This window comes from Lithobates pipiens, unplaced genomic scaffold (genome assembly GCF_037356315.1).
Source record: "Lithobates pipiens isolate NorthernLeopardFrog02 unplaced genomic scaffold, aLitPip1_a1.2 Scaffold_3, whole genome shotgun sequence".
NCBI classification, from domain to species: domain Eukaryota; kingdom Metazoa; phylum Chordata; class Amphibia; order Anura; family Ranidae; genus Lithobates; species Lithobates pipiens.
Window position 1 is genome coordinate 184675378 of NW_027507790.1, and position 23791 is coordinate 184699168.

Consider the following 23791-nt stretch of genomic DNA (forward strand, 5'->3'; position numbering starts at 1 on the left):
GTAGGAGAAAAACCTGTGTTTAAGCTTACATTAGGCTGTCAAAGCGTAACCGTATTTATCGGCGTATAACACGCACCCCAAGTTTAGGAGGGAAATTAAAGGGAAAAAAACCTACATTTAAATGCCCATCAATACAGCCTTATCAGTGTCCATCTGCAGCCTGTCCGTCATTGCAGCCTTGTGCATCGTTGTCAGATTTATTTTTAAAAATGGCGCCGCCGAGATGTCCTGTGTATCTCGGCGGCGCCCGGTAGTTCTCGGCCATACTGGGCGGCATTCGGCCGCTCTTGGCCCTTGGCGGTTTTCGGCGAGAAGGGCCGAAGGTGGCAGACACCCAGAGCCCAAAAAATCGCTCAGAAATCGCGGAGGATCGGCGTATAACACGCACCCGCGATTTTCCCCTGATTTTAAGGGGAAAAAAGTGCATGTTATACGCCGATTAAATACGGTAATTGGCTTTACTCATTTGATCTGAGTACAAGCATACTTTACTTTTGCTGTAAGTAGAATGGTCACATTTTGATGTTTCTTTACAAAGCAGATGGAGAAAGGGTCCATGAAATAATAGAGATCAGTGATATTGATTTCCTTAGCTTCTAGACTGCAAGCAAATGCCCATGTCCACTTCTCCTAACCTAACTATTGCCTTCTATTGCATACATGATGGTACATGTTAAACAGAATACCATATAGGATGTGTTTTTCTATTCCAGAGCCCTTTGACAGAACAAACACTGCTAGAGCAGTACATGAAAAACTGAAGTTTGACATAATTCAAGATGAATTCAGGAAGGTAAGAATAGCCATATACAGCTATATTTTTACAGAAGCTGCCATATATTTTCAGGCAGCTATGGATATAGGATTATTTTAGCATCCCTGCCAAACAACTGAAAATATTGGAAGATGGGCCACACTAAATGTATTTTCAGTCAGCATGAACACATTAGTAGACTTGTAGTGAGCAACAGTAAGGCACAAACACATTGTACGTTTGTACTATTATTTATTTTATTATTATTATACACGATTTATATAGCTTCAACAGTTTACGCAGCGCTTTTTACAATGTAGAGGGGGGACAGCACAATTACAGTACAGTTCAATACAGAAGGGACAGTAGGGCCCTGCTCGTAGAGCTTACTTTTTAAAGGGAGGGGGTGGTGGTACAAAAGGTAATAAATGTGGGGAATGATTTGATGGGGGTGGGGGTGGGATAGGCTTCCCTGAATAAAGAGTTTTCAGGGATCTCCTAAAGGTGGACAGGGTAGGGGCTGATCGGATATTCTGGGGCAGGGAATTCCAGAGGATGGGAGAGGCTCCTTTCTGTGCTGTCACACTTTGAATGACAATTGGGTGGTCATGCTACACTGTAACCATGTGAGATTTTAATCATTTTCTTCACATAAATAGAGCTTTCTTTTGGTGGTATGTAATCACTGCTGTTTTTTATTTTTTGTTTGTTTTTAAATACCAAAAATGTTGAGAATTTTTTTTTTTTTCTTGCTAAATTTTGTTTAAAAAAAAGAAAAAAAAAATTTGAGGCAGCACTTATGAAGAGGCACTAATATGCCACACTTATAGGCACTGATGGGTGCTACTGACTGGCATCACTAATGGGAACTGATTGGTGGCACTTGTGGGCACTGATTGGTGGAACTTTATTGTAATCGGGGCACTGATTATAAGTGCCCTGATTACATGTCCTGATGTCCCCTGCGAGGAGATGCCGCTGATCGGCTCTCCTCGCCACACACCCTGTCAGTGTGAGGGGATGAGGGCCGGTTACCGGCATTTCAGTGTTTACACATGACCGGCTCTGATTAGACACAGCCGATCACATGGTTAAAGGGTCACAGCTCTTTAGAGATCAGGGTCACGCCGTGTCCTAGCAACGCGGCTGTTCGGGTGCGCTGTCATGTGACGTCCACCCAGAATGAGAGCCACGCCGTCCCCCCTCCATCATTTGATGGTTGGCGGGCAGCAAGCAGTTAAAGGAATATCTCCTAAACGTGCACTGGAGGACGCAGCAGCCATTGATGTCACCAACGCATGTGCTCTGAAGGGACAGTATACCTGGGCCATAAACGGTGACCCCAGCATGCATGTGCGTGAATGACGTCATTGCAACTCCAGTCATTCAAGTGGCTGTAGCCCGCAAACCTGGAAGGAAGAACCAGGTGAAGATATAAGCCTCTCTAGTGGCAACAGCACTTTATGCCTTTACCTTGCAGGGTTTGTTTTTTTCTTTTCTGTAGGACCTACCGCTTTTAAAGGAGGAAAAAAAAATAAGTTACCATGAATATGCAAACCCTTAAGCTAAGACTTTGAAGTACCTTTTGATTTATGACCGCATTCAGTCTTTTTGGGCATCTCTTGTACACAGTCACCCCAAAGGTCTGGGCTGTGGCTGGACCATTCCAAAATGCTGATCATTTGGTGAAGCACTTTTTTTTTTCCTTTCTTTAGTTTTTCATTTGGAGGTATGCTTTGGGTTGTTATGCTGTTTTGTGAAATTCCTTTTCATCTGCTTTTTAGCAGAGGCCTGAATGTTTTGTGCTAAAATTTACAAAATGTTCATGTCCCTCCACCTTGATGAAAGCCTCAGTTCCAGCCCCAAAGCAGTATGCTGCCACCACCATGCTTCACTGTTGGTATGGTGTTTTTCTTTGGTGATGTGCAGGTGATTTTGCCAAAAAGTTCTGTCTTGGTCTCAGCAGACCATAATACATTTTCCCACACTTTGCAGGCGGGTTCGCAGCGCTGCCCCATTGTGTTCTATGGGAAGGGGTGCTTTAGGAGCGGTAAATACAGCATTCCCAAGATGCGGCTTGCAGGACTTTTTTTGACCATCCTGCAAGCGCACTGTGGCTGTTTTAGGGTGCTTTGCAGGTGCTATTTTTAGCGCTGTAGCGCCTGCAAGGCGCCCCAGTGTGAAAGGGGTCTAAGAGGCAACCAGAACAGTTATATATTTATATGTGCTTAATCTGAGTCACTTTCATTGATGGCAGGTGTGTATGGATTACTATTTAACATCAGTTTGAGTGCGATCGATTCTGAAAACAGCCACATCCCTAATTATAAGAGGGTGTGTACACTTATGCAGCCACATTCCCCCCCCCCAAACCATTTCACTTTTGTATAGATGAATTGTACAGATCATTGGTCGCATTTAGGGTGGAAACATTTCTTAAATAATTTTTCTTATTCTTTTTTTTTCCTTTTTAATCTCAAACGTTTTTACGGGGGTGTGTAGACTTTATATTGTGTGTGTGTTTGTGTGTGTATAGTATATCCATCAGGTGATTTGACACTGGCAAAAAACATGTTGGAGCCCTAACCCCAAATGGACAATTGTATAACCCAATCCACCCCATGAGACTACAGGTTTTTGTTTTTTTCCTAGTGTCCTTATGGGTTGTGCAGCAATTTCAGATTGGTACCTCTTGGGGACCATTCGCCAAACCTTTTGTGTGGGCACTGGATCCTGCATTAGGTGTTTAAAGCGGAGGTCCACCCTAAAGTGGACCTCCGCTCATCGGAACCCTCCCCCCCTCCGGCGCCACAATTGGCACCTTTCAGGGGGGAGGGGGGTGCAGATACCTGTACAGTACAGGTATCTGTACCCACTTCCGGGATAGCTCTCTGCGGAAAGGGGCGTATATTACGCCCCTTTCCGCAAGTGCCCGCGCCTTCCCGCAAGTGCCCCGCTGCCTGCTGGGAAAACACACAGATCCCAGAGGCAGCGGGGACCGTCCTTATTGCGCAGCGCGGCTCGCGCATGCGCAGTAGGGAACCGGGAAATTAAGCCGAAAGGCTCAATTTCCTGATTCCCATACCCAAGATGGCGGCGGCAGCACCCGAGATACGATCTACAGATCGGCTTCGGGTGCCGACATCGCGCGCGCGCTGGACAGGTAAGTGTCACTATTTTAAAAGTCAGCAGCTGCAGTATTTGTAGCTGCTGGCTTTTAAAAAAAAAAAACGCGGAGTCCCGGTGGACTCCCGCTTTAACTTGACATGAAGTGCCACGTGTGTAGTTAGCTGAAGGGTGCTATTGATGTCCAGGGCCATGGTCCATCTCCTATAGATCCAGACTGTGAAGACCCCTTCAGGGTATGCCCACTGTGACCAGGAGACCTGGACTAATGGGCACAGGGACATAGATAAGGTAAGACAGGGCTTCCCTGGGACTGTTTTCTGCCTATTCGACAACCTGCATTGCTTGGCACACAAAGCAAATACACAGGCATAGGAATGGGGAGTTAGTCCTTTATGGTGTTCCTTATTGTAATTGTGTCATGTTTTTGGCACAACAAATATCTACCTTATTTTCAAATCTGATGAATATTTTCATCCAGAATTCATAGCAACACGCCTCCCTTCCATAATTGCTGAACACTTCCTGTCCCACTTCCTCCTTCCACCCAGGGACCGCCAAGGTGACTCCTCCTTTCGCCTTAGGCAGCCCCTCCCTCTAGGTGATCTCCTGGGACACGTGGCGGGTCCCAGGAGATCGCCTGTCCACTCCAGGAGCGCAGCGCTACTCAAGCATGCGCAGTGTGTGCCCGGCCGTGAAGCCAAAAGCTGTCACGGCTGGGTGCCCAGAGTGGCAATGGAGGCGCCGGCGGAGAGGAGTGGGAGAGGAGCGGTGCTCTGTTCGGCCGCATCGCTGGACCGTGGAACAAGTGTTTGTTTTATTAAAAGTCAGCGACTACACTTTTTGTAGCTGCTGACTTTTAATGAACATAAAAAGCCTGGAACTCCACTTTAAGAATAACTGCATAGATCCTGCTATTTAAGTCCTTGATGAATGCCCTGCATTTCCTATTGAGAATGTTCCTCCTTTTATTAACTCTTCTTCTTTTTTCTTTTTTTTCTTTTTTTATTAGAGATTATATGCTCCATCTCTATCATCTCTATCTCTGAGTATATATATGATATAGAGTATGTGTGTGTGTGTGTGTGTGTGTATGTATATATATATATATATATATATATATATATATATATATATGTATATGTATGTGTATATATATATGTATATATATATATATATATATATATATATATATATATATATATATATATATATATATATATATATATATATTAATCAAAAAGGCCTCCTTTGCACTTGCAGGTCCAACTCTGCAGCCAGCAATTACTGTCATGTGTATTTGCCAGACTCTTGCTAATTGTAAAAGACAAATGGATAGACACCATAAACCTGTCTTTGATGACCTGGCTTCCCAGCCAAAATGGCGGCGTTAATTTGAATGCAGAGGTGATGTCATAACATCGCGCCCGGCCTCCCAACAATCATAGAGACTTTGGGGACCATCTGGTCCGCCGGAAATCTCTATGGTATCATCCGGGGGCCGGCGGATCCTATGACAATCTCACCGATGGAAGCAGTGAGTCGGTACAAGCACCAGAGAGCGGCGGGAGGGGGAGGCGTCCCCTCCCACCGCCCGTAACAACGATCGAGTGGTGAAACAGCCGCTATGAGCGTTCTTATGGTGCAGGGAATCGCCAGCTGAAAATGCTGATATCTGAATGTCTGTGGCCCACAACCTCCATATGATGTAGGTTGAGTGCCAAGTGGTTAATATAAACAAGTGGAGAGACTATCTGCTAACTCAGCTGTCAAAAGTAAACATCTGGGCAGTCTGCCAAGTTTTTTTTAACTTGCAACATTGTAACTAAGCTTCCTTCTTAGATCAAAGGGATAGAACTTCTGTGTAAATCTAGGCAGACTGCCAAGTTTTCAACAACATGTAAATGCAGGAAGTTTAACCACTTAGTCTAAATCTTTTTCTGACACTTCTTTCTTTAAAGAGGAATGCCACCTGAAAAAAAAAAAATTAAGTCAGCCGCTACAAATACTGCAGCTGCTAAATTTTAATAAATGGACACTTACCTGTTCCAGGGTCCAGCGATGTTGGCAGCAGATGAGCAATCGCTTGTCTCTTGGCTACCCCCGCCGCCATCCTCCTGTCAGGGAATCGGGAAGTTAAGAGTTGCGGCTTCACTGCCCAGTTCCCTGCTGTGCATGTGCGAGTCGCGCTGTGCTTCTTGACTGGTCCCCGTTGTGTCCTGGCACCTGTGTGTTTCCCAGAACACACCGGGGGGGGGGGGAGGAGGATCTGCAGCTATCTGTCCCCTTAAGTGGGTGCAGATACCTGGATTGTACAGGTATCTGCACCCCCCTCCCCTCCGAATAGGTACCAATTGTAGTACCGGAGGGGGGGGGGGCTTCCAATGAGTGGAACTTCCACTTGAGGGTGGAGGTCGGTTTTAAGTTAAAATCAATATTTTTTGCTAGAAAATTACTTGTAACATTATATGTATTTTAGCAGACACCCTAGGGAATAAAATGGCAATTGCTGCAATATTTTATGTCACACTGTATTGGCACAGCGGTCTTTCAAATGCAATTTTTTGGGAAAAAATTCACTTCAATGAATAAAAAAAAGAAACAGTAAAGCTAGCCCAATTTCAGAATCGTGCAGCTGATATAGATATATATCTATCTATATCTATATCTATATATTACATGCATACCCCTCTAATAGTGGGATTATATTGGCACTAGCTGAAGGTCAAGGGTAGTTTAAAAATATAATAATTTTATTGGTACAAATGATTAGAAACTTTTATAGAACATACTAAAAGATCATATAGATAAACGTGATGATATAGAATTTTATATGACAAAACCTAACTCGTTTCTAGGATTCCTCTTTAGAGGTGTCAGAAAAGATTGGGCAGATAATTTATCTGGAAAGTAAGCATGAACATAAGTGCACATGGCTACACATGTATATAAAGAGAGATGGGTACCAAAAATAGTACTATACTGACCAGGTCACCTTCTCATAGTGGGGGAAGTCTTTTGACATTTGCACCAGTCTGAATCTGAGACATTGCAGACTTCTGGGTTCAATATGCCATTTTAAAGTTTTTAATGGAATTCTGTTCTGCCCCAACAATGGGGCACAATTCCTCCCTCTGACACCAACAATAGGGTGCCATTTACTCCCATAGGCCACATTCCGACCCCCTAAAGTCTGAAGGAAAATAACCTGGCCCTTTTTGTTGAGAAAGTTTGGAGACCCCCCTTTTGTACAGTGGGTATAGAAAAGAATTGCCCCTCTTTAAAACAATCACATTTTTGTTGCTTTGCTGCCTGAAATGAAGACCGTTATTTTAATTCAGCAGTATTTACTCAGTGCAGCTTATAACATCCAATAGAGAACACCAACATGTCAAAAACTGAATCATTGAATTGGAAAAAGGATCTTCCCCCCAAATGTCAGTATTTTGTTGGACCACCTTTTGCGTAATTTCCAGCTTTTAGTCTGTTGGGACATGTCTCTACTAATTTTTTACATCTGCACTTCTTTGAAGAACTGCTAAACTTCAGTTAAATTTGATGATGACCATTTGTGGACTGCAGTCTTCAAGTCATTCCACAGATTTTCAATGAGTGTTAAGTCTGGTCTCTGACTAGGCCATGCAAGGACATTCACCTTTTTTCTCATTCAACCATCGTGTGATCATTTTTGCTGTGTGCTTTGGGTCATTGTCATATTGGAAACCTTCTTCCCATTGACCACTTTCTGGCTGAGGGCAGCAGCTTTTGATGCAATAAGTTGGCTAATTAGCCGTAGAAGTGTCTAGGAAGCATTACATATTGTTTGGCAGATAAAGCAGTTCATTTATGTACATTACAACTGTGTAAATTCTGGTGTACATGTTTCCTGATCATAATTTTATTTCTTTTTCAGGCATGGGTCATATTACGGGACAACAGAGACCTAAACAGTGTGCTCCCTATGGGAAGAATTACTTGCATGCCAAAAAGATAGTAGCTTCTCCCTTTTTGAATATATAAAAACACCTTACACCTCAAGAGTTTATGGACTACTTTTTTAACCCAGAAATTAAATATATAAGGAGAAAAAACTTTTAGTAAAAAAAAAAAAAAAAAATTGTTTTTGTGTACATAATCTTTCTTTTTATTGTGCTTTTTTTTGTTTTCTTTATGTATGTTGGTCGTGACTCATTGTGAGAATGGAACCAATGCCTTTGTTCTATGAAATCTGTTCTAGAATTGCACTACACTTTGATAAAATGTACGTCTTAGTCTGTATGAATATACGGCCACTCTAGCAATGTACTGCTGTTTTGTTTATAGAGATTAAAATAAGAGCCTGAATCTGTTTACCTCAGTTGATGTGTTTTGAGTTCCTGTTATAAAAAAAATCTTTTGCGCTGGAAGCAATCTCCTTTTGTTGAATTGGGCTCAAAATGCAGAAAAAGAGAGGGCTATGTTAAATAGAAAATAAAGGAAACCTGACTCCAGAAGTGTACAGACTATAATTGTGTAGCTGAAGAACTGGCATCAAAAGCTGCTTGCATCTATATTTTCAGTTCACCACCTGGAGAACCTTCCCGATCCTAGGGGAGCTGTCCTGTTTAGGCCTTAAAGTGGGAACTATACCCTTTTTTTTACAGCCAAGGAAGCTGCCATCTTAGCCTCTATCTGCAGTTGCCATGGGCCTGCATATGTGATCAGTTATCAAACCAACCATTTAATGGCTTGACTATTGTGTTACAAGCAACCATGGCAGTTAGAATTAATGACTTGCCTTGCTTGTAACTGGTTTGGTAATCGGTGAAGATCGATGGGTATAGTTCTAATTTAATCGCCGCTTTGACTTAGCGCAGGCATGCCAATCAAACTTGCTGCTTCTCTGTAGCTCTAAGTGGTTGTAGGTTTAAAAAAAAAACGTAAATGAATGCACCCCCCATCTGTTTTCCAGTTGATAAATTACACGTTACATAATGTTGCAGCTAAATACTTCAGGAAATGTTTGTATGGCCCGTTTCACTAGGGTTACATTTTGTAAGTTGCCTTTTTTTACTATAAGTTCCAAAGTTACGTAATGTTTTATTAAAATTATCTAGGTGTGGCCTATAAATGCAGCTCCCCGTGAGGTCTTAGCATTTCTCAATTGTGGTCCACTGTGTCGCATGTCTGTTAGTCAATTACCTGGGCCTTGGCAACTGGGGTTTGTCCGAAAATGTTTGGGACACAAGCCAAGTCTTTTGTGTGCAATAATACTGTTATTAAAGTGGGAGTCCGCCGGGACTCCGCGTTTTTTTTTTTTTTTTTTTTTTTTTTTTTTTTAAGCCAGCAGCTACAAATACTGCAGCTGCTGACTTTTTTAAAATAGTGACACTTACCTGTCCAGCGCGCCCGCGATGTCGGCACCCGAAGCCGATCTCTAGATCGTCTCTCGGGTGCTGCCGCCGCCATCTTGGGTATGGGAATCAGGAAATGGAGCCTTTCGGCTTCATTTCCCGGTTCCCTACTGCGCATGCGCGAGTCGCGCTGTGCAATAAGGACGGTCCCCGCTGCCTCTGGGATCTGTGAGTTTCCCAGCAGGCAGCGGGGCACTTGCGGAAAGGGGCGTAATCTACGCCCCTTTCCGCAGAGAGCTATCCCGGAAGTGGGTACAGATACCTGTACTGTACAGGTATCTGCACCCCCCCTCCCCCCTGAAAGGTGCCAATTGTGGCACCGGAGGGGGGGAGGGTTCCGATGAGCGGAAGGTCCACTTTAGGGTGGACCTCCGCTTTAAAGAGGTAGTCCAAGTAAGTATAAAAGACTGGGAGAGTTGGAAAGGTAGTTGCGCACTTCATATGACAGGTTTACTTTAAAACCAGCAGGGTAGACATAGTTGGGTTGTATGTTAGTCTTGAGCTAATGAAACAATAGTTCTCTTAAAACTACCAATCAAGACTAACCAATAGCCATTGCTGTGGCCCCACAAGCAAATAAAAGTTAATCACCTAAGGATGGCTTTCACTACCCCAGACATCATTTCTAGCCTCACTTGTCCTTCAGGTCTGGTTCACACTGCACATATTCCAGGTGCTTTTTGCATTTTTAAATACACATTTTTGATCCATTAAAGTCTATGGAACCAAAAACCAGAACAAAAGTCCCTAGACCTTTCCATAAAATGCACAGATGTGAGCATGACTCGTAGGAAACCATGTTGAATGGACTTTAGTGTGTTTCTGCAAAACTAAAACATGCAAAGGTGAAACCAGGCCTCAGTGTCCAATGGTGCCTTTTAAAGTATGTTTTCTAAATGGCAAGTTCCCATATGTTCATAATGCCACATTTAGTAATTTAAGCGGAGTTCAGTGCAGTGCAAAACAATCAACCCTTTATAATGAGCTTACCTAGAGAAAATTCATGCATGACTAACAGACTTCTCAATAAATACCTTACAGACCTTTAGTGGTGCTTTTATATACTTATACATGTAAGTGGTTATTTCATAACCTTCGAAGTATAACTACCTCTGCTTTGTATGGGTGACAAGTACAGTTTGTGAATAAACCCTTTTCCTGAGACCTTCGGTGCATTGTTGCAGTTCAAACACATTCATTCTCTCATGCTGTAAATTGCAATGTTCTCCCAATAGGAATTTGAGTGGTTAGAGGAAAATGTTCTTTATATACGAATTTTAGCCGTTGCGGACTAAGGACTCCGCTGCACACAAAGTTCTAAAGGCATTGCTACATCACAGGTCTGCAGTACTGTGTAGTTCTCGCTGTAGGTGTTCACTGCAACCCTGAAAACAAAAAATGCCTGATGACCCCTTCCATTGTTACATAGAGGGTATACCCTTTTTCCTAAAATCCATTTGTAAACAGCTGAACCATAGCCCCACATGGGTGTAATACAGCAATCCTTTTCTGTAGGGAAACATGCTTTGTTTTTGTGTTTTCCCACTGCAAAAACATATCTGCCTTTTCCTGCAAAAGGAACTGGGTTAACTGGAAAATGTAGCCTGATATAAGTGAGGCCATAGAGCTGAGGGAAGAAGTTTTCTTGCTGTTCATACACAGAAGGGATGTCCAGCTGAGGTAACGAGGTAGGGTACCAAGTAGCTCAGTTTGTACTCTGTAGTGGTCATCTTCCCTCTCAGAAAATAACAGGTGACATACATGACAGTGTGTGATGCACACATCATAGTACAACTGCTCCTGCCCATCTCTGTGTAATATACATTGAATTTTTGTTTCCGTTCACATGAGTAATGTATGTTCTTTTTGATGTTTTGTTTTTTGTAAAATAATATATTAAATAAAGGGAAAATAAGGAACGTGAAATTGTGTAGTTTTAGGCTTGGTATCTCTGTGCTCATGAAGTAAAATGGTTTTCATTATGTCCAAATTATTGTTTAGAACAGTCTACATTTGCTGGATTGACCAGCAGCTGAGGTAATCACAAACTGATTTTCTATCCTGTGTATGCAGGGACCTGATACTGCTTTTTATGGGGTGGAACCCTCTACACTAGCATGACTTCTGGGGTAAGACCTGCCCACCTGTATACATGATCTTTACCCCTTCAGCCCCAGAAGGATTTACCCCCTTAGTGAGCAGGCCTGTTTTTGTGATACAGATCTGCGTTGATTTAACTGACAGTGGAGCGGTTGTGCGACGTTGTACCCAAACAAAATGTCTTGTTGACCCCCCCCCCCCCCCGATATCCAGGTTAAATAAAGTAAACCCGATTCCGGTGGAAGGGACTCTTGCTTTCAAGGACCCTACCGACCGAAGGGCTGAGGCGGTTACCCAGTCCATGTTTACCATGGTGGGGAGGGGGTCAGCATTGCGGCCAGTGTTAGCCACAGCCCTGGTATCACAGACACTGACTGAATGGGCTAAATTGTTGCACCGTGAATTGGAGAAGCAACAGGCTTCTCTGGTCTGCATGGAGCTGGCAGACCAGTAGGTGCAGGGCCTTAATTATGTCTGTGATGAGGCCTTAAATACGGCCCACTTGCTCTCTAGAGCCTCGGTATCGGCAGTAGTGCTACGTCTCCTGATTTGGCTGAAACGCTGGTCTGCGGACCAGGCATCTAAGAAAGCACTGGCAGACTGGCCCTTCCAGGAAGAGAGGCTATTTGGAGCCTTGCTGGATGACAACATTAAGAATGTTACTGGGGGTAAGAGTACGTTGCTCCCACAGTCCAGGAAAGGTAAGGAGCCACGCCGTAGGCAAGGCCCACCTTTTCCGCTCAGAAGCAGATTTTTCGTTCTCCCGGGTCAGCAGGTAAGCGTTCCCAGTCTGAAAAAGGTGCCTGCTGAGGGACAAAAGCATCCCTGGGTTCGCAAGCCTGCGAACAAATCTGTTACTGCATGAAGGTTTGTGCCCGCCTGACGCTCGGGTGGGGGGGGGGTCGACTTCGGTAGTTTGCAGCTCTGTGGACCTCCCTGCTTTCCGACCAGTGGGTCTGCGTACTAGGTTTGATCAGGGTACAAGATAGTTTCTTTCATGTCCGCCAAACAGATCTTTCCCACCAACCTTCGTCTTCCGGCTCGTCGGGAGGCCCTGTTTGAGGCAGTACAGGACCTGCTGCTGTGTGGGGTGATAGTACCTGTACCAACACCAGAAAAGTTTCAGGGGTTCTACTCCAATCTGTAGTCCCAAAGAAGGAAGGGGTCTGTCCGGTCCTGGACCTCAAGCCCTCAACAGCTTTGTGAAAGTATAAAGGTTCAGGATGGAATCGGTTCACTGCACTCTACCATGGGGATTTTCTGGCACATGGTAGAGTGGAGAAACAACAATGCTTTGTCCACCTTTTGGATTTTCTCTAAGGCTGCTTTCACACTGGGGCGGTATTCAGGCATTACAGCGCTAAAAATAGCGCCTGTGTAGCGCCTGAAAAAAACCAGCCCCTTTCCCTCCAGTGTGAAAGCCGGAGGGCTTTCACACTGGAGCGATGCGCTGGCAGGACGGTGAAAAAAGTCCTGCTAGCCGCATCTTTGGAGCGGTGTATTCACCGCTCCTATACTGCTCCTACCCATTGAAATCAATGGGACACCGCGGCAATACCCACGGGTTTAACCCTTTTTCGGCCGCTAGCGGGGGTTAAAACCACCCCGCTAGCACCCGCAGACCGCCGCTAAAACGACGGTAAAGCGCCGCTAAAAATAGCGGCGCTTTACCGCCGACGCTGCTCCCGCCCCAGTGTGAAAGCAGCCTAAGGCAGGGGTCTCAAACTGGTGGCCCTCCAGCTGTTGCAATGCCTTGAGATCCCTGCTCTAAGGGAAGGAAGACCTTTTGTTCTGTTGTCCAACACATACCCCAGGAAAGTGACCCTTTGGGGTGGAATTAAGTTGGACTTCTCCAGGTTCAGAATCCACCCCAGGTTCACTAACCGGTCTTTTGCTACCTGTAGATCCCGCGTCAACTGTGCCGGAGAAGGGGCAAACGAGAAGATTGTCGAGATATGTGATCACTGAGCTTCCCCCGAGACGCAGGAATGCCAGAACTTCTACCATCACTTTGGTGAAGATACGGGGGGAAGAGGATAGCCCAAAGGGAAGTGCTTTGAACTGGAGGTGTAGCACCCCTACTGAGCTTTTCACTGCCAACCTGAGGAAACGCTGGTGGCTCTCTGCGATGGGGAATATGCAGGTATGCATCTTTTAAATCCATTGATGCCGTGAAACAGTTTGGTGGAAGAAGTGCCTTTACCGAGTAAACTGAATCCATCCGAAACCTCCTGTAGGTGACTGAGACATTCAGAGGCTTCAGGTTCAGGATGAGCCTGAACTTTCCCGAAGGCTTGCGAACCACAAAAATGTGAGAATAGAAGCCTTTGCCTGTCTCTCCTGCTGGGACCCGTACCTCACCTCCTGTTCCTCTAACTCCTGTAGAGAGGAAAGAAGGGCAGACTATTTTTCTGCACAATTTGGCAGCTCGTGACAAGGAGTCTCAGAGAGGGGGCTCTGAAATCTCCAATCAGTAACCTCTTCTGATGATCCCCAACACAAACTGATTGGAGGTGATCATCTCCCACTGTGGGAGGAAGGCCCCAAACCTTCCTCCCACCGTGACCTTGTCATTGAGACTTTTTGGGCTGTTCAGGAGGGTGAAAAATCGCTCCCCGACGCCCTTTGCCCTTCAGCCCCCAACTTTTCTTCTGCTGATCAGTTCTAGGGGCTTCAAACTTTTTCTGAGGACGAGTCTTTCTTTTTGACTGCTCCCCATACTTCCTCTTAACGGTAAAGGCCTTTTTCTTATCAGCCGTGCGATCTAGCACTGCTTCAAGACCTGGCCCAAACAGCAAGTCCCCTGTAAAAGGGATCTCACAGAGCTTTGTTTTGGATGCACTGTCCCCCTGCCATGTCTTCAGCCATAAGGCCCTCCTGGCTGAGTTGGTCAGGGCCGTAGACCTTGCAGACATTCGCACAGATTCAGCAGAAGCATCCGCATTGTATGCTACCCCCTTAAGCAGCATGGGAAAGGAGGATAGAATAGTCTCCTTTGCCGTCCCTGCTTCAATGTGTGCCTTAATCTGGGTAAGCCAATACTCCATATTACGAGCCACCATTGCGGCTGCCATAGCAGGCTTAAGATTTCCCTGTGATGAATCCCAGGCTTCCTTCAGAAGTGAATCCATCCTTCGATCCATAGGGTCTGAAAGTACCCCCATGTCCTCAAAAGCCAGATCAGTATGTCTGGACACCTGAGAAAAGGCAGCATCTAACCTGGGAGATTTATTACAGACAAGAGCCTCCTCATCCGCAAAAGGAAACCTTTGTTTCAACGCACCAGAAAGGAAAGGTTTTCTTTCGGGATCCTGCCATTCCTTCTTGACGGCATCGATCAAGACGTCATGAACCGGGAACACCCGCTTTTTCTGTTCCCCCAGGCCCTTGTACATCTGATCGTGGAGTGACAATGCCTGCCTTTCCTCTTGTATACCTAAAGTGGTATGAATAGCTCCTAAGAGCTCCTCCACTTCTTCCAGGGAAAGTTTATACCGTGAGGTTCTTTTGGATTCCCCATCCAATCCCTCTCCATCAGATTCCCCTTGGGCGTCTGAGGCGGCACTGTCAACTTCTTTCTCAACTTCCTCTCTGGAATCCCCTGGATTCTCCCCACTCACAGGAGGAACAGCCACTGGGCTAGGTGGTACACTCTGCTGCGCTGGTGGAGGAGTGCTCTGGGGCTGAGGCCACTGGAAACTAGAAAAGAGCGTTTTAAAGGACTGGAAAGTACTAGAGAGTTCCTTCACAGAAACTGCCAGGTCTGCACCCTGTTCTGCTGCCTGCTCCCTAACCAACCCCTCAATACACTCCTTACAAAGTGCCTTGGTCCAGGAATTCCCCATAGAGGAATGAAGGACACTTCTTCCTAGAACCATGGGGGGACTTGCTCGTGGCTTTCTGAAATACAGAAATAAAAGAGGGCAGCATAAGTTTAAAAAAACACCAGCGCTCCTTAGAGGACCACTGCCCCCCCCAGGACCAACCACCACCAGGATCCCAGATACACTCCCCTTCCCCCCCCCCCCGACCACCAAGGGGGAATAACCAGTAGCTCCACTGGTGTTACAGAGTAAGGGAACACCTCCCAGGGTTCCCCTTACCTGTGAGTGGCTGGTGCTGTTGTCCCCAGGAGCTCTTGAAGCCTCTGCTTCGGACATTCTCCTGTTGAGGAAGAGTGGTATGAACATGCCTCCGACAGCTGCCTGTACAGCTTAGAGAAAGAGGTTGCACCAGCCGAACCCTGGTCCCCTTTCACGAACCGCGTCCGGAACCGGAAGACACGGATCCAACTAAAATGTCCGCCCCCACCGGAACTGATGTCGCCCGTCATCCGGTCCTGCCCCCAGCTCCAAGCTGACCGCAAACACAGGGGGACCTAGGACATCCTGCTGCAGCGCCCCACTGGGCGAACGGATGGACCTCCCCGAACTTCTTGCTTTCCCCAAGCGAAGTTTGGAGTGCGCGGAAAACGGTCAGTATGAAATTTTATATCTTTGTGTTTGAAGCCTGAAATGTGGCAAAAGGTTGAAAAGTTCAAGGGGGCCGAATACTTTCGCAAGGCACTGTAGTATGAATGGTGGCTAATGTTCCTTGGCGACTGCCGATGCGAGAGGACGTTCTGTCGCAAGGTCCAATATTTCATCCTGCTTTAACGGCGTGGCTGTTGAAAGGCAGGTGCTAAGGGACCGAGGTCTGACGGATTTGGTAATATCCACTATGTTGAGGGCACGGAAGCCATCTTTTCTGAAGATTTATCATCGTACGTGGAAGGCAACATCTCCATGTGTGAGGAGATGTGGTGGCGTCCGCATACATCAGGCATGTCCAAAGTCCGGCCCGCTGTCCGGTTTTGAGCGGCCCGTCTGGTTATTTAAACATATACATCTTTTGTGGCCCCTGGCGATTTCCCAGCACCGGGGTCACAAAAGATATATAGTCTGGCTGCCTCGGAGGGAGGAGGCGGGACAAGTGCAGTGCACACAGGAGGAGAATTTCCTGTTTATACGGCAGCTGTAATAGGAAGTCCCATCTCTGCCATTGGAATGACTGTTCTGTCCATCAGCGGAGACGGGACTTTCTCTTAACCACTTCAATACAGGGCACTTAAACACCTTCCTGCCCAGACCAATTTTCAGCTTTCAGTACTCTCACACTTTGAATGACAATTACTCTTTCAAGCTACACTGTATCCAAACAAAATTTGTATCATTTTTTTCTTACAATTATAGCTTTCTTTTGATACTATTTAATCACCGCTGAGTTTTTTATTTTTTGCGATATAAGCGGAAAAAGAGCGAAAATTTTGAAAAAAAAACACTTTTTTTTCGTTTCTATTGTAAAATTTTGCAAATAAGTAATTTTTATTCATAAATTTGGGTCAAAATTTATACTGCTACATATCTTTGGTAAAAATAACCCAAATTAGTGGATATTATTTTGTCTGTGTGAAAGTTATAGAGTCTACAATTTAGGGTGCAAATCACTGAAAATTGATCACATCTGATCACACCTGATGTACTGAAGGCCTATCTCATTTCTTGAGACACTAACAATCAAGGAAAGTACAAATACCCCCCAAATGACCCCTTTTTGGAAAGTAGACAGTCCAATGTATTTAGTAAGAGGCATGGTGAGTTTTTTGAAGTTGTCATTTTTCCCACAATTCTTTGCAAAATTAAGACTTTTTTTTTTTTTACACAAACTTATTGTATTGACAGGTTATTTCTTGAACACAGCATGCGCATACTTGCAACAACACCCAAAAATACAATCTGCTACTCCTCCTGAGTATGGCGATACCACATGTATGAGACTTTTACACAGCCTGGCCACATCCAGAGGCCTAATATCCAAGTAGCACCTCCAGGCATTCTAGGAGCAAAATTACACATATAATTTCATGATGACCTAGCTCAGTTTTGAAGGCCCTGGAGCACCAGGACAATGGAAACGCCCACAAAATGACCCCATTTTGGAACGCAAACACCCCAACATATAATCTACGAGGCATAATGAGTCTTTTTAACGGTTCATTTTTTTCCAGAAGTTTTCAGAAAACATGGGAAAAAAATGAAAATGCATTTTTTTTACACAAAGTTGTCCATTTAGAAGATATTTCAAACACATAGCATGTACATAGCAAAAATGTCACCCCAAAATACATTCTGCTACTCCTCCTGAGTATGGCGATACCACATGTGTGAGACTTTTACACAGCCTGGCCATATACAGAGGCCTAACATCCAAGTAGCACCTCCAGGCATTCTAGGAGTAAAATTACACATATAATTTCATGATGACCAAGCTCAGTTTTGAAGGCCCTGGAGCACCAGGACAATGGAAACGCCCACAAAATGACCCCATTTTGGAAAGCAAACACCCCAACGTATAATCTATGAGGCATAATGAGTCTTTTTAACGGTTCATTTTTTTCCAGAAGTTTTCAGAAAAAGTGGGAAAAAAATGAAAATGCATTTTTTTTTTTACACAAAGTTGTCCATTTATAAGATATTTCCAACACATAGCATGTACATAGCAAAAAGATTCAGATGATACTGATGCCGGTGCTAATGGTGGTGGCTGTGCTGATGGCGGTGGCTGTGCTGATGGCGGTAACGGTGGTGGTGCTGATGGCGGTGGCTGTGCTGATAGCTGTACCGATGGGGGTGCTGATGGCGGGCTGCGACAGGTCCTGCTGGCCTGCGACAGGTCCTGCTGGCCTGCGACAGGTCCTGATGGGCTGCGACAGGTTCTGATGGGCTTGCGACAGGTTCTGATGGGCTGTGACAGGTGGGCTGTGACAGGTCCTGATGGGCTTTGACAGGTGGGCTGTGACAGGTGGGCTGTGACAGGTCCTGATGGGCTGTGACAGGTCCTCTTTTATTGGGGATTTTGATTATTGAGCACAGTATCATAAAATGGAAATGTTCTAACTCACAGATCTCTCCTTCTCTCTCCTCACGATCGGTGTGAGGAGAGAGAAGGAGAGATCCCTGGATACTGCCTGTTGTGTTTACACTTGTGACCGGCTGTGATTGGACACAGCCGATCACGTGGGTAAACAGCCATTTCATTGGCTGTTTACCCAGATCGGGATGGGGATATGTCCGAGGGACATATACCATCTCCGATCGGCGTACTGTTCACTCCCGGCGGCGCGCATTGCGCGCGGCCGGGTTTGTTTTGACATGTGACCGGCTGTTATTGGATACAGCCGATCACATGGTAAACAGCCAATTTCATTGGCTGTTTACCCTGATCGGGGAAGCGCTGTGTCCGAGGGACAAGCGTCATCCCCGATCGCCGTGGTGCGCGCCCCCGGGGGCGCGCGATTCCACTGTATCCTACAGGACGTCATATGACGTGATGTTAGGATAACGAAACCACCTTGCCGCCGTCAATTTGTAATAGGGCGGGCGGCAAGTGGTTAAAGAGGCCGTTGTGTAAACAGGAAATTCTCCTGTAGGATGTCTTTGTCGCTTGTCCTGCCCTCCATGGTTGCACTGATGGTAATGGTGGCTGCATTCCTGGTAATTGCAATTGTGGGGCTGCATTCCTGGCAATGGTGAGTGAATTCCTGGCAATTGCAATTGTGGGCGCTGCATTCCTAGCAATTGTGGGTCTGCAGATGGGCACTGACCCTTATTTTGCTTCACATTTCTTTATTTAAAATTTTAATATTTTTATTTTTCTGAAGCTTCCCTCTTAAAGTGAAGGTGCGTGTTATACGCCAATAAATACGGTGTATCCAAATAATACACTTGAGTTCATCTCTTCACCACACACAGCTACAAAGGCAAGAGAATTCTTGTTGGGCAGTGTATTAGTGCTCGGACGAACACACTTAGACCGAATTTTAATGGTTCAAAGAATGTCAGGCAAAATGGTTGCCCCTCACGCATGTTCAGTTCATCAAATATGGCCCTCTTTGAAAAAAGTTTGGACATCCCTGGCGTACATATTCACTTTCCAGGATCCTGCTGTTTTTTTCAGCGAGGAGTGGATCAGAAACTTGCATTAAGCACCATTAAGGGGCAGATATCAGCTTTGGCTGTCTTTTTTTTTTTTCAGCAACCCTTGGCGGTTCATTCATTGGTGAGTACATTTGTTCAGGGTGTTCGACATGTGGCCCCTCCAATCCGGCCACCGCTACCTCCATAAGATTTGAATCTGGTGCTCTCGTGCTTCAGAAACTGCCGTTTGAAAACATTAGGGAGATTCCCTTATTGACACTCTCTCAGAAGGTGGTCTTTCTAGTCTGGGTTGGCGGCCTTGTCTTGCAAGTCTCCCTACTTGATCCTCCACAAGGATAAGGCAGTGCTGTGTCTGCAGCCTTTGTTTCTTCCAAAGGTTGTTTCGGCCTTTCATCTAAATGAGGACATTGTGCTTCCATTCTTATGTCCTCGGCCGTCGCACCCTAAAGAAGTGGCTTTGCATTCTCTGGACATGGTCTGCTACGGCTCCTTTTCGGGGGTTGGACTCATTGTTTGTATCAGTGGCTGGTCCAAAGAAGGGACTGGCGGTCTCATTGGCCACCATCTCGTGGATCAGACAGACTGTAGTTCAGGCTTATGCCATAAGGGGACGGGCGCCTCCCTTTCCTGTCACGGAGCATTCTACCAGGGTAATTGGTGCCTCCTGGGCTTTCTGACGTCAAGTGTCTGTTTCTCAGGTGTGTAAAGTGGCGACCTGGTCATCCGTTCACACTTTTACAAGCTTGATGTGAGTGCATCTTTGGATGCTTGCTTCAGCTGCAAGGTTTTGCAGGCAGCTGTTTAAGGTTGCAGCTCCTCCGTTGAGGAGCTCTGGCTGTTTTGGGTGGAGTTATTGTTGTTTGCTGTTCCCACCCCTCTGTCAGGTCACCTTGAGGCCAGGTGACAGATGCACACCGTAGGGATCAGGAGTGCACCGCAAGGTTGTGGACCCTACAGCTGACTGCTGTGGACGGGGGTCAAGGTGATAGGAAGGCAGGGCCGCCAGAACACCAAGATGGATCCCACCGGGGTTAGAGCATAAGATTCCCTGGGGCGCGGAGTCTAAGAGCCAGCAGGTGTTCACCAGAGCCTCTAGTGGTGAGGATGGACTTGGCTGCAACTGGCTCCAGGGCGCGACCCCCAGGGTCCCCCAGCTCACACCCACAGTAGGCAACAGGAGGATAGGGATGGTGAGAGACAAAGCCAAGGTTGGGGCCACAAGCAGACAGGAATAGTCAGGGACACGCCAAAAGGTCAGGATCACAGGCAAACAGGGATAGTCAAGGACACGCCAAAGTCGGTAACGGAACAACAGCAGAGCACACAGCAGGTAACAGGAAGCTAACGCACAAAGGTTGATCAGCAGGGTTGGCCTGCAGTGCACAGGTTAATATAGAGTTCTCTGATAGGAGCTAGGGTGGAGTCATGCCAGAGGATGGATTACAAAAGCAGTCAGGTGAGGGTCGGCTGGTCTCTAGAGATGAACACATGGAGACAGGTAAGCAGACGAAACTCTATTGCATAACCATGACACCCTCGTTTCTTTGACACTGCTTGGGTCAGGAAGAGCTGCTGTGTCTGTCAATGAATGATAGAGAAAATAGGATTTTTGTACTCACTGTAAAATCCTTCTCTCTGAAGTTCACTGACGGACACAGCACTCACCCCTCCTATTTCTGTTTGTGCGGCTTATGACAAACTGAGCTGCTGGATGAAGTGTGAGGGGGTTATAGCCAGTAGGACCGCCCCCTGGGTGGTACTGTGCAAGTGTTTCTGTTTTTAACACTTTCTGCCTAGTCATCTCCTAAAAGGGAGCTATAACCCTAAGTTCAAGAAGAGCTTCTGTGTCCGTCGATGAACTTCAGACAAAAGGATTTTATGGTGAGTACAAAAATCCTATATTATTATTATTTTTTTTACTTTCTGCTATAACGCATGTCCAATAAATATGTAAAAAAAAAAAAATCTAATTTCTTCATCAATTTAGGCCAATTTGTATTCTACATATTTTTGGTAGAAAGGAAATCCCATTTGGCCTATATTGATTGGTTTATGCAACGGTTATTGCATCTACAAGCTATGGGTTAAATTTAGGGACTTTTTTTTTTTTTTTTTTAAATAGGTGTTTTTTTTTGAAAATTTTCTTTTTCATAAAAGCAAACAAGAAAACATCACACAAAATAGAAGGCATCATTGGAAGAGACAGTCAGTAAAAATCCCCCCTTCAGTCTATGAATGTTGCTGCTGCTAAATGAATACACCTCACTAACTGATCTGTGACTGCTTCTCCTCTCTGCCAATCCCTTCACTGGCATGCCCTACCCCACTGTATAAAATTCAAAATGCTAACCACAACATACAAGGCCATCCACTACATCACTGACCTCATCTGCATAGATCGCCCAAATCGTCCCCTCACCTCCTGCTCTCTAGCTCCCTTATTACCTCCTCCCCTGCTCACCTTCAGGACTTCTCCAGAGCCTCTGCCATCCTCTGAAACTCCCTGCCCCGGTATGTCCACCTTTAGGAGATTCCTGAAAACTCACTTATTCAGGGAAGCCTATCCCACACCCACCTAACAACTGTCCCCGAGCCACCCCATCAAATCATTCCCTGCATCTATTACCTATTGTACCACCACCCCCTCCCTTTAGAATGTAAGCTCTATGAGAAGGGCCTTCCTGTCCCTTCTGTATTGAACTGTACTGTAATTGTGCTGCCCCCCCCCCCCCCCACATTGTAAAAAGCTCTGTGTAAACTGTTGGCGCTATATAAATCGTGTGTAATATTAATAAAAATATCACCAGTGTACAGATTTATACTATAAAAGGGTTAAACCAAGGCTATCCCTTCCAGAACCCACTCATTCCCAAGTAGAATAATGGAGATGGGTGAGGGAAGGAGGAGGAACATCAGTGGTACCTCACAGAAATCATGGGGGCTGAGAACCCCTTAGAGGGAAAAGATCAAGCACACACTCATAATCTCATTCATACAACATACATAACAGTGCCATAGGGGGGCGTGGCTGAGCGGAGACCCGAGTGGACATGCCTGGGGTGAGCTCCTCTAATAGAGCGCACACCCAGGGCTTTCCCGTCCGCTGGAGCGTGACAGACCCCACTGGAGGCTGTGGCAAGAAGTTGGAACGGGCTCGCCGTTCACGGAGATCCGACCGCCCGGCGGGAAAGTCTGAGGCTTCGGCCTGCAGCAAGGAGCGGCGGCCATCTGGCTCCACCCGGAGGCCGTGCTCTGGCGGTTTGTAAAGCCCAGCGACATCCAGCCTGCCACCTGGGGCCCGAAGTCCTCCCTAAGTCGCCCCAGGATCAGCCAGAAGGGCCCTGGTAAGTGACGGCGGCCATCTTGGTACACCCAGTGGCCTCTCTGACTTCCCTGTGCTTAATCCGTCCCCATCCACCCCCAGGAGCACTCTAACCTGACCAGCAGAGACCCCCCAAAGGTGTTATTAAGGGGGCATACACTTTTATCTGGCTGTATTTACAGCTGGGGCCCTGGCTACTGAGTCTTAGAGTGGCGGCCATTTTGCTACACCCCCGTCTCCTCTTCTGGGCCCCATCCTAGACTTACTAATCCCCTGAGACATCCTGGCCTGGCAGTCTGTGGGCATAGATGGGGGATACCCTCAAAGCTCTACCCCCCATTAATGCACGGGCTGCTGATATGGTCCCAGAAACCAAGAAAGGCGGCCATCTTGGTTCACCCAAGCTGCTGTATGCACACACACTCCTGAGGTCCCTCATCCCTACGAGCCTGGATCTCTACTTACACAGCCACAAAAGCAGTCCAGTAAGATAAGTGCCCACCTGGGGTTTCTGTCCATACAACTCCGCCGAGAAACAAAACGATCATGTCTGGCTAAAGAAATGATCTGCTGAGTCCCGTGACTGCCCGTAGCGGACAGGCTATACTTCAGACATTGCACATCCCTGAAAAGCATGTCCACGCACAGCTCTCGATCGAATGAATCAGCGGATCTATAACGGAGCACAATCCAGCTATACCTGCTCCGCACATCTCAGTCCGATCCTGGCACTCCCAAAGACAGGATGGCACCCACACGTAACCCAGGGAAGTGCAAACCTCCTCCCCCTACTCAACCGGCAACGGACAGCGGCGATGAATCAGATGACCCCCCGACCCAGCACTCGGACCTTCCAAGTGTGGCGTCCAGCTCTGGCACCTCTACTGTCCCGCCTCCAGATGTAGGCCCTGGAGTCGAGGCCCCTCAAATCTCAAGAGAATTACCTAGATCTGAAGCCTTGACTCTTTTGGCGGCCTTCCGAGCGGAGTTTGAGTCCTGGGCGGTCAAAATGGAGACCTCACTCCACAAAGACCTTCAGGCCATCCAACAGCAGGTCTCCACTAATCAGACCACAATCTCTGCCCTAACTGATACTTAATCTGACTATCCAGCCCGCATC

The 23791-nt window shown here is 46.2% G+C and overlaps 1 protein-coding gene across 1 annotated transcript in view; it reads left to right on the forward strand.

The window, feature by feature from the left end:
- The window catches only part of TENT2 (terminal nucleotidyltransferase 2), a 74470-nt gene extending 66233 nt beyond the window's left edge, over positions 1 to 8237 (forward strand). The window contains exons 13-14 of the mRNA XM_077462603.1: positions 714 to 793; positions 7794 to 8237. Of these exons, the coding sequence (XP_077318729.1) occupies positions 714 to 793; positions 7794 to 7874 (161 nt within the window). The 3' untranslated portion in view covers positions 7875 to 8237. The remainder of the gene's footprint in view (positions 1 to 713; positions 794 to 7793) is intronic.
- Positions 8238 to 23791: the final 15554 nt, after the last annotated feature.